This window comes from Scyliorhinus canicula, chromosome 12 (assembly GCF_902713615.1).
Source record: "Scyliorhinus canicula chromosome 12, sScyCan1.1, whole genome shotgun sequence".
NCBI classification, from domain to species: Eukaryota; Metazoa; Chordata; class Chondrichthyes; order Carcharhiniformes; family Scyliorhinidae; genus Scyliorhinus; species Scyliorhinus canicula.
In genome coordinates, this window is record NC_052157.1 from 152391307 (window position 1) to 152402827 (window position 11521).

The 11521-nt window shown below is 50.4% G+C and overlaps 1 protein-coding gene across 1 annotated transcript; it reads left to right on the forward strand.

Moving 5' to 3' along the window:
* The first annotated feature begins 32 nt into the window (after positions 1-32).
* On the forward strand, positions 33-9267 carry mrm3a (mitochondrial rRNA methyltransferase 3a). Its single transcript, XM_038814567.1, has 4 exons — positions 33-313; positions 1155-1399; positions 2754-2921; positions 5381-9267. Exons 1-4 carry the CDS (start codon positions 39-41, stop codon positions 5917-5919), a joined length of 1227 nt encoding a protein of 408 aa, XP_038670495.1. The 5' UTR covers positions 33-38; the 3' UTR covers positions 5920-9267.
* Positions 9268-11521: the final 2254 nt, after the last annotated feature.

An 11521-nucleotide genomic window follows, 5' to 3' on the forward strand; every position in this document is an offset into this window, starting at 1 on the left:
CATCCCCGCGCATGCGCAGCAGCCCCCGGCTCTGCACGATGGCGGCGCTCAGGGGAAGCGTGAGCCGCTGGGCAGCAACCCTGACCCCGGGGAGGCGGCATGTCCGCACGCTGAGGAGGAGGCCGCTGGAGGTTCTGTATCCCCGGAGCGAGGGAGCCGCCCCCGGGGCCGAACACCGAGCCGGCGGCCCGGAGCAGCGCTGGCCGGCGGCTGGCAGCCCCGTCCCGGAGCCGAGCCCCCGGCAGCCCGGCCGCCCTGCTTCACTGGACGGGCTGTCGTACGAGAGGGCGCTCCCCGGGGACAAGCGGCTGGCGTAAGGAATAAACCTGAGCGGGCACCCTGTACCCTCCCCGGCACAAACACCTCCACATTCAGCTTCTACATGTCCCCTTCACACAGCACCCATGTGTTCACTGACCTACAGTGGTCCAACATACTTCCATTTTATCATTCTAATATTTTGTTCAAATTCTTCAATAGTCTCATCCTAACCCTATTGTCTGATCTTCTCCAACCCTACAACTCTCAGGTCACGGTGTCTTCTAATTCTGCCTGCCTGTGTATCCATTTTTAAAAAAAGTGTACAGGGCAATTTAGCACGGCCAATCCACCTGCCCTGCACATCTTTGGGTTGTGGAGGTGACAGACACAGGGAGAATGTGCAAACTCCACACGGACCGTGACCCGAGGCCAGGATCGAACCCTGGTCCTCAGTGCTATAGGCAGCAGTGCTAACCACTGTGCCTCTTAATCCACTTTTTAAAAAAACTTTGAGTTGAGTACTGGTGATGAGGTGTTTGTTGCTCATCCCTGGTTGCTCTGGATAAGGTGGTGGTGAGCTGCCTACTTGAACCATTGCAACCTTCAGCTGATGGGTATCTAAGCTTTGGCCTTTACTCTCTTTAAGAGGGACTGATGATATGGATCAACGATTGCTAAACTCATCAGCACTTGAGTGTTTCCTCATGTGCCTGGGTCTACTGTCGACTAAACCACAGACTGATTGCTACCATTAGTCAATAACTCCATTGTTGCATTATGCCACGAGTGGTATGGTGGATGGTGACTGAGATTGTCAGTGGCCTCCTTGTGTTTAGCAATTTTTATAGTCCCTCTTTGTTTCAAATCTAATTCTGAATCTCGCCTATCAATAGCAAAGTCGTGACTATCGTGAAGTCTAAGAAGTTCCGTGACCAGCAGGGGAAGATCCTGGTGGAGGGACGGCGGTTGATAATCGATGCCTTGGGAGCTGGAGCATTGTTGCAGACTCTTTTCTTCAGTACTGTAGACAGCCTGAAGGAGTTGCCTCTGGAGAAACTGAAACACGTCAAGTTAATCAAAGTAAAGTTTGAAGAGATCAAGATGTGGTCTGATCTTGTAACGCCCCAGGGAGCAATGGGTATGTCTGCAGAATTACAAATTTTGGACGCTTGTTTTTCTCTAATCGGTTAGGTCTGGGCTCAGGCGAAAGGCTCCAAAACTGGTATATCACATGAAACATTGATGCACAACAAGAACAACACTGCTATGCCAAGTTATAACTAATAACTTTCATGCATCACAGTGCTATAGAATAGAGCCATAGCATCCCTACAGTGCAGATGGAGGCCACTCGGCTCATCAAGTCTGCACCGACCCTCTAAAAGAGCACCCTAACCAGGTTCCCAACCAAACCGCACAATCCTGGACACTGAGGCAATGTAGCATGGCCAATCCTCCTAACCTGCACCTCTTTGGACTGTGGGAGGAAACCGGAGCACCCGGAGAAAACCCACGCTGATACGGGGAGAAAATGCAAACTCCACACACACAGCAGCCCAAGACCAAATTGAACCAGGGCCCCTGGTGCTGTGAGGCAGCGGTGCTAACCACTGTGCCACCATGCTGTAAAACATTCCAAAGTTTGTTCACTGGAGACCTGTTTTGAGTGTGTGACAAATTGAAACAGAAGAGAGCCATCTGGCATTTAAAAGTCAGCTCCACCATTCCGTCCGTATGATCGTAGCTGATCCGCTCTGTCTCTTAATAAACGCAAATCGTTCTAGCTCTTTCTCTTGAACATGCTCAATGACTTGACCCGAGCTGGGACAGAGAATTCCAAAGATTCACAATCTTCATCTCAGTCCTAAACGGCCAACCTCCCCTTTGTTGACCCGGTGACCCATCATTCTCGATTCCTTAGCGAGATAAACATTTTCTCAGCCTTTCACGCCCATTAAGAATTTTATATGTTCCAGTTCGATTCTACTGAACTCCAGGGGACATGGGCCTCGTCTGGTTAATCTCTCCTTGCCGGATAATCCCCTCATCCCAGTAATGGATCTTGTGAACCCTCATTGCTGTCCCTCTAGGCTGGGTATACCTCCTGGGTTTGGAGGACAAATGGCAGGCAATATTTTCACTCAAACATCCCACAAAGCAAGGAGCTGAATGCCCGTTTTTTCTAAATTTAGTGGCGATTGAAGGATGAAAGGGGGCGAGAGAACTCCCTGCTTTTTGTCAGGTAGAATCTTGGGATCTGTGATGTCTATGGAAGCAGGCAGGCTCATCTTTGGTTCAGTGAAGCCCGCGGTTACGCAGTGTAGAGATTGCATTGATAGTGGATCTCGAGCTGTCGGGGTGGGCTGGGGGGGGGGTTCGTTGAGGGGGTTGTTGGGGGAGGGAGGGCGGCTGAGAAACTTGGCTGGGGATAATCAGCAAATGAAATCTTGTTAATTGTAAATGAACCTTTTGGCCTTGCTGTTTGCTGGCAGGGATATTTGTCAGGCCAGATCATTCCAAGATGAAGTACCCATCGGTTCAGCAGGAACACACCATACCTCTCTTCCTCATCGGTGACAACATCCGAGATCCTGGAAACCTGGGGACAATATTACGATCGGCAGTGGCTGCTGGGTGCAGCAAAGTATTGCTGACGAAAGGTTAGTGCCGTTAGTGTTTTGCTCGATTTTGTTATAACCCCACAACTCGGGACGGCACGTGATGCAGTGGTTAGCACTGGGACTACGGCGTTGAGGACCCGGGTACGAATCCCGGCCCCTGGGTCACTGTCCGTGTGGAGTTTGCACATTCTCCCCGTGTCAGCGTGGGTTTCACCCCCACAACCCAAAAATGTGCAGATTGGCCACGCTAAATTGTCCCTGAATTGGAAAAAAGCTAATTGGGTACTCTAAATTTAAGAAAAATAACCCCACAACTCCCTCAGCACTTCCATTTTCAAATGAAGGGCAGCACGGTGACACAGTGGTTAGCACTGCTGCCTCACAGCGCCCAGGGACCCGGGTTCAATTCCGGCCTCGGGTGACTGTGCGGAGTCTGCACATTCTCCCCGTGTGTGCGTGGGTTTCCTCCGGGTGCTCCAGTTTTCTCCCACAGTCCAAAGATGTGCAGGTTAGGTGGATTGGCCATGCTAAATTGCCCCTTAGTGTCCAAAAGGTCAGGTGGGGTTACTGGGTTACGGGGCTAGGGTGGAGGCGTGTGTTTAAGGAGGGTACTCATTCCATCGGCCAGTGTGATCTCGATGGGCCAAATGGCCTCCTGCATTCTAAATTCTATGGTTTCCGTCTCGCTACGACACTGATCCGCACAGGGTCATTATTCACATTGGCCCCCCCCCCCCCCCCCCCCCCCCCCCCCCTCCCGTCTCCAGCTAGTTACTGTCCATATGTGAGCCAAAGCGATACTGGTCAGCTAATTCCCTGTACAGGACCCTGCCGGGCTCGGTCCTGTCCTCCGCTAATGTCATCACACCACAAATAACACCGACTGGAACATGTAAGGAAAGAAAGAATGGGGGACCCCGGCTGATTTTTTTTTTTAAGCGCCCCTCTGATTTATGGGTACTGAGCTCAATTGGATGGTGCACACTGCCCTCCGTCCTGGTCCAGATTCGCTGACTCAGCATTCGGGGTGAATCAACCGGGAGGGTGTTGCTGTGTATCACGTGAGGAGTGTTACAAAGAACAGTTTGTATTCTCCTCCAGCTTGTTTGGACCTTGTTATCAGCCTGTCCCCTAACTATCATTAAGTAATTATCATTAGGGGAGCACGGTAGCATGGTGGTTAGCATAAATGCTTCACAGCTCCAGGGTCCCAGGTTCGATTCCCGGCTGGGTCACTGTCTGTGCGGAGTCTGCACGTCCTCCCCGTGTGTGCGTGGGTTTCCTCCGGGTGCTCCGGTTTCCTCCCACAGTCCAAAGATGTGCGGGTTAAGTGGATTGGCCATGCTAAATTGCCCGCAGTGTCCTAAAAAGTAAGGTTAAGGGGGAGCGTTGTTGGGTTACGGGTATAGGGTGGATACATGGGTTTGAGTAGGGTGATCATGGCTCGGCACAACATCGAGGGCCGAAGGGCCTGTTCGGTGCTGTACTGTTCTATGTTCTTCTATGTTCTAATTGCCCATTCACCTTGTTTCTGATGGAGCTATAAAGCACCTGGTCACCCAGGCGCTACCTTAGACCCGCCTGTGCCATCCAGTCACCCTCACCCAGCCCTGCTCTTCCTCCCGTTCCTTCTGCAATACACGGCCTGGAAGTGTGGTGGAGGCAGGTTCAATTGAGATGTTCAAGAGGGCGTTAGATGATTATTTGAATAGAAACAATGTGCAGAGGTAGGAGGAAAAGGCAGGGGAGCGGCATTGAGTCATGGTGCTCATTTGGGGAGCTGGTACAGACACAATGGGCTGAATGGCCTCCTTTTGCATCATTATAACTCTGTGGTTCTGTAGTGCACTGGGGATTTCTGCACCAGGATGGCAATGGGACATCAAGCGCTGGTGCTGCCTTCAACCTCCCATTGGGACTTGCAGGGTGAGAATGATTATCTTCCCTGTGGTTCTCACTGAGTACGAGCTGCCCTGCTGAGTGGTGGGGAACTCCATTTAGCATTGTAGAAATGTCGGCCAGTAAGGCACCAATCAGATAGAGACCCAGTAGAGATCTACCGGGAAGGGCAGCACGGTAGCTTAGTGTTTGCACTGTGGCTTCACAGCGCCAGGGTCCCAGGTTCGATTCCTCGCTGGGTCACTGTCTGTGCGGAGTCTCCACGCTCTCCCCGTGTGTGTGTGGGTTTCCTCCGGGTGCACCGGTTTCCTCCCACAGTCCAAAGATGTGCGGGTTAGGTGGCTTGGCCGTGCTAAATTGCCTTCAGAGTCCAAAAAGGTTAGATGGTGTTACTGAATTGGGATAGGGTGGAAGTGAGGGCTTAAGTGGGTCAATGGGCTGAATGGCCTCCTTCTGCACTGTATGTTCTATCTACCGTTGCTGTAAATAAAACAAAGTTCTTTATGTTATCGGAATGGACTTCCCATGTCCTTATTAAAGGGACACTGAACCACAATTCATGGGAGCTAAAGTGTGTTTGTTTGCTTTCTCCCCTCCAGGCTGTGTGGATGTCTGGGAACCCAAAGTGCTTCGGGCCGGTATGGGCGCTCATTTCCGCATCCCTCTGATCTCAAATCTAGAGTGGGACGTGGTCCCTAACTACCTGACCACCAGTACCCGCGTCCACGTGGCAGACCATTCCCACTGGAGTGCTGAAAAATCTGTGGTGCCTCCTAAATCTCACGCAGCCAGTGACCAGAGCTGGGCCTCGCCCACGAGGCAGACGGAAGAGCAGGAGAGTGGCACCGAGGACCGGGAAAGACGATTCCTCCTCTCCCTGCCTGAAGTGGAAGCTCGCTGTTACCACCGCACCTGGGCAGAGGGGCAGACGGCCGTTGTGATTGGTGGCGAGACGCATGGGCTGAGTCTGGAAGCCCTCTTGTTGGCCCAGAAGATGCGAGGCCAGCGATTGTATATTCCCATGATCCCTGGTGTGGATAGCCTCAACTCAGCCATGGCAGCGAGTATTTTACTGTTCGAGGGTCGGAGACAGCTCTTGTCCAGTGTGGCGAATGGCAATAGGACCGAGAGAACCTAACAGAGTAGCATGGCTTCAGACAGAGTATCTATAATCCTGGGTTCATCCTTAAGCTGCTCGTCATTCCAGTGATCAAGTCTGTCATGCGAGTTTGAGAGTTCTGAAACAGAAACTTGTGAGTCCACACACCAGGCTGGGTTTTTAATCAATGTCACTAGACTTCCAAGTTCAGTCATCGCACTAAAATAACTTTGGGATATGTCTGAGAGACTAATGGAAGCATGTTAATGGAACCCCGAACAGTTGCCGAAATGTGGCGACTAGGGGCTTTTCACAGTAACTTCATTGAAGCCTACTCGTGACAATAAGCGATTTTCATTTCATTTTTATTCATTTGGCTGGCGCAGCCCATTGCAAATATTCCACCTTTTTACACCCCGTGCCGTTATCCAAATCGCAAGATAATTATGATTCAGGAATCGCCCACCTCAACGTATCTATCCAGATAAATCTTCCCAACATTACTGAAAAGAGAGTTCTAAAGCTTGCCGTCTCGCACAAATCAGGACAAATGCAAGAATGCCAAATTTCAAACTATCACAATAATTTATACCACGGGAGAGGGTTATTTTGTTTGTCCTGGTGAGTGGAAGATGAAAAGCTTTGGCAACATGCCTCTTCTGTAATAAATCCTCCTGTTCCTGCCCCCACATCTGCTGAATAGCCCGCAGATAGTCGCCACCTAGTTTCAGGTCCCCGGCGTCATTGGTGTAATTAGTCACGCCCTGGGCAGAACAATGGACAGTAAAAAAGGAGAAATAGTTTGTCGATGGTGAAGGTATTTGATAAGGTCTATGATGTTGGAAGGGCCATCCGTCCAATCGGGAAGCTTATGGGGTTCAAGGGGCCATGGTCACTTTCCCACTGGCCGAACTGCTTCACTCTTAGTGACAGGTACACAGACTGATGTTCCGGTGCGGAGTAGGGCAATAGGGCAAATGGTCTTTTTTTAAACTTTGGATTGGATCGTCATTGATGTTTATCTGAATACTTCAGAAACGAGCAGCAAGTTGAAGAAGCTGGAGCTACGGTTTACTGGGTGCTACTGCCAATTTGTGTCTGGGGACACGGATGTGTGTGCGCGCACGCCCACGCACTTGAGTCCTTCACGTGAGGGGCAGGATCAGGCTTTGCTGTGATGCCCACAGCGGTCAAACAGCCTGCTCTCATTGTCCGGAGTCAGGGCTGAAGAATTATAAGCCGCCTGAAGCGGCAAGTCCTGAAAGACGTGCAGGTTAGGTGAATTGGACATTCTGAATTCTCCCTCTGTACCCGAACAGGCGCCGGAATGTGGCGACTAGGGGCTTTTCACAGTAACTTCATTGCAGTGTTAATGTGAGCCTACTTGTGACAATAAAGATGGTGGTTATTATTATTATTAAATGATTCCAGGACTTTCACTTTGACTAGACACATGGAGCACACCAGAATGACAGGGAGTGGGATAGCTTGATCTTGGTTTCGGACAATGCTCGGCACAACATCGAGGGCCGAAGGGCCTGTTCTGTGCTGTACTGTTCTATGTTCTATTCGTGCAGGAGGTGGTTCTGCGTGACGGTTTCAAGCCGCAAACCCATGCCCCGTTGTTACGGTCATCCTGATGTACCTTTTTCTCATTTCATCGACTGTCTTGTGTATCACCCTCAGGATCCCGCTGCTCGGTCACTTCCCGCTGAGACCTGAAAACGCAAAATTACCCCAAACTCAAATTCACCCCAGCCTTGGGAATTGAAGCTTTCCTTGAGTCCCTTCACAGTGACACATTGCTGAACTGTCGATGCTTCCTGCGCTACCGTGCTACTGAGCGCGTTGAGCAAGCCATCAGATTCAAAACCGATTCTTGATTGACGAGGGAGTCAAAGGTTATCGGGGGTGGACTGGAAAAGAGAGTTGAGGCCTCCATCAGATCAGCCACCATCTTTGAGACGGTGGAGCAGGCCCAAGGGGCCAGGTGGCCTACTACTCCTACTCCTGGTTGGTCAGTACTTCAGGAAGATGTGATTGCGCTGGAGCGAGGACAGAGAGCCATGAAGATGTTGCCTGGACTGGAGGAGCGGAGTTCTGAGGAGTGATTGGATGGGCTGAGATTGATTTCTTTGGGACAGAGAAAGCTGAGGCGGTAACTCATTACAATATATATAACTGGGGATCGAGCGGATAGGAAGGCCCAGTTCCCATTGATTGATAACCAGGGAACGTGGATTCCGGGTACAATGTAGAAAGTTTAGAGGGGATTCAAAAGGAATTTTTTTTTCACCCAGAGGATGGTGTGGGTGCGAACAGAAGCAGAAACCCCTCATATTTAAAAAATAAAAGGACAAAGGGAAGCAGATACCTGGGAACACCACCACCTGCAAGTTCCCCTCCCAAGTCGCACACCATCCTGATTTGGAAATGTATCGGCCGCTCCTTCACTGTCCCTGGAACAAAATCCTGGAACTCCCTCCCTAACAGCGCTGTGGGTGTACCTACACCACAGCGGCTCAAGGAGGCAGCTCACCCACCACCTCCTCAATTCAGGATAGGCGATAAATGCCGGTCGAACCAGTGACACCCACATCAGGTGGAAGAATTTAATAAACTCGGATATCCACTTGCAAGTTCCCTGTTCTGCGAGATCACCGACCAGGAACTGGAAAGTGAGGTTAGGCTGGGTGGCTACTTGTCGACCAGCATGGACGTGATGGACTGAATGGCCTCACTGTTGTAAATCTTTGTGGTTCTTTTTACAGCTCCCACCTGTTCACAGCACCATAGTCAACATTTTAAAAAAACAACACCGCAACTTGCTGGAAATCAAAGCCAGACGCTGCTGACTGCACAGCAAGTCCACTTAAGGCTATAAGCCCTTCACTTCTGGATCTGAAATGCCCCTTTTCCTCTTCACAGTGACACATTGCTGAACTGATGATGCTTCCTGCGCCACCATCCGTCAAGAGTATTTGCACGCGGCCCAACCTAGGTGACTGTGCAATCTGTTAGAAGGTGGATAGCAAGCCCACTTCAAGGCACCAGGGGCCCGGGTTCCATTCTGGCCTTGGGTGACTGTGTGGAGTTTCAAGTTCCCCCCCGTGTCTGCGTGGGTTGCATCCGGGTGCTCCGGTTTCCTCCCACGGTCCAGAAATGTGCAGGTTAGGTGGATCGGCCATGATAAATTGCCCCTTGGAGTGCAAAGATGTGCAGGTTATGTTGTGGGGACGGGGTGGGAGTGGGACTAGGCGGAGTGCTCCTTTAAATGAAAATTGCTTATTATCACGAGTGGGCTTCAATGAAGTTGCTGTGAAAAGACCCTAGTCGCCACATTCCGGCGCCTGTTCGGGGAGGCTGGTACGGGAATCGAACCGTGCTGCTGGCCTGCTTGGTCTGCTTTAAAAGCCAGCGATTTAGCTCAGTGAGCTAAATCAGCCCCTAAATGAAAATCGCTTATTGTCACGAGTAGGCTTCAATTAAGTTACTGTGAAAAAAGTTACTTGGAGGGTTGGTGCCGACATGATGGGCCAAATGGCCTCCTTCTACATTGTCGGGATTCTATAGATAACATCAGAGACTACAATTGGTCCGTCAGCCAGTCGGGCATGTCAATGTTCCGCATAGTCAGGGGTCGCCATTTGTCGGAAATTGTGTAACAATTGAAGGATGGATTTGCCTATTCTATTCTGATGGATGAATGTTCCAATTCACCAAACTGGGCAAACTGTGTCTTCGACGCAGGGAATCGGAACAATTGCCGGACGGATTTAACCCAGGTGTGTAGGTGGCCACTGGTCGCAAAAGACCTCTCAGCGTGTGAAAGAGGAAAATAAATCAAACGAGAATAAAATCCGAAATGTTTATCTGTCTTTCACTGACCGCCCGAGCTCCTTTCAGAGTCCACACCACGAAGTGGCAATTTGGTGAAGGTGCTCAGAATGATGACCAGTTGTGCAGGGAGTACGCAAGGTGAAATTATTTGCCTTGGCAATATGGTCAGCAACCCCGGGGAGCTCTGGTTTAAAGAGATTTTCAGAAATAAACAGGTAACGTGAGGAAAAGCAGCAAGTTTGGAATGCAATACCTGAAAGTGGACTTGGGAGCAACTTCCCAATTAAAGACGCATGAATATTTAAAATGGAGAGAGAAAAAAAACGACAGCTTGTGGAAAACAGAGGGGGATTGGGGCTAAATTGGATTGGGAGGGAGCTGGCACAGGCACGTGGGGCTGGCTGGCCTCCTCTTGTGCCTCATCAGTCCAAGGGAGCTCAAGTTCACAGCTCCAGGGACCCGGGTTCGATTCCCGGCTTGGGTCACTGTCTGTGCAGAGTCTGCACGGTCTCCCCGTGTCTGCGTGGGTTTCCTCCGGGTGCTCCGGTTTCCTCCCACAAGTCCCGAAAGACATGCTGTTAGATGAATTGGACATTCTGAATTCTCCCTCTGTACCCGAACAGGTGCCGGAGTGTGGTGACTAGGGGTTTTTCACAGTAACTTAATTGCAGTGTTAATGTAAGCCTACTTGTGAAAATAAAGATTACTTTTTAAACATTTTGAAAGTTCTGTTTTCAGCTTCTGCACTTCCGTGACTTGTCACTGGGTGCTGCTGTGTCAGATGTCTGCTGAAACATACCACGGCTGGTGTTCCTCATTGTCGCCACATGGTGGTGCTTGGGTCTGCGCGGTCTAGAATAGTTGAGCACCCAGGGTGAGGAGAAACTGAATTAAAAAGTGGAGGAATTTCTTCAGTGAATCTTTGGTAATCTCTACCTCAAGGGGGCTCAAAACCGTCGAGCGCATTCGAACCTGACATGCATAGGTTTTTTTTTCTCGGCATTAAGGGGAATAAGGGAACATGGAGTTTGGGCTCGGGAGTGGAGTTGAGGTAGATCAGTCCTGGTCTTAATGACGGAGCAGCTCCAAGGCACAATGGCCCACTCCTATTTCTCGGGTTACTAAGATTTGCAACATTCAGCAATCAGAAAGGGGAATGTCTCCGTGGCTGTCATTAACTTCTCGCTGAGTGACAGGTCTGCTGAAGGTCAAGGGTTATGGGGGCAATGGGCAGCAAGGTGGCGCAGTGGGTTAGCCCTGTTGCCTCTCACGGCGCCGAATTCCCAGGCTCGATCCCGGCTCTGGGTCACTGTCTGTGTGGAGTTTGCACATTCTCCCCATGTTTGTGTGGGTTTCTCCCCCACAACCCAAAGATGTGCCGGCTAGGTGGATTGGCCACGCTAAATTGCCCCTTCATTGGAAAAAAATGAATTGGGTACTCAATTTATTTTAAAGAAAGGGTTACGGGAGCAAACAGGAAAGTGGTACCGAGGCCGCAATCAAATCAGCTGTGATCTTATTGCATGTCAGGGTAGGCTCGAGATGCCGAGTGGCCTACTCTTGCCCCTGGATCTTGACCCATAAGATAGAGAACACAGGCATTTGAACCCTTAGTCTTGGCTGACACCGCAATCTTGCACTGTGCTGCACTATCAGGGGTACCTTTCAGATGAGCAAGTGCATTTCGGGCGGATGACATAATATAAGAAATAGAAGCTGGCTTATGCCATTCTGTGACTGAACTCTGCCGATCTACCATTGTCCCGTAACCTTAGCTAATAAAAGTCTCAGCAATCTCCGG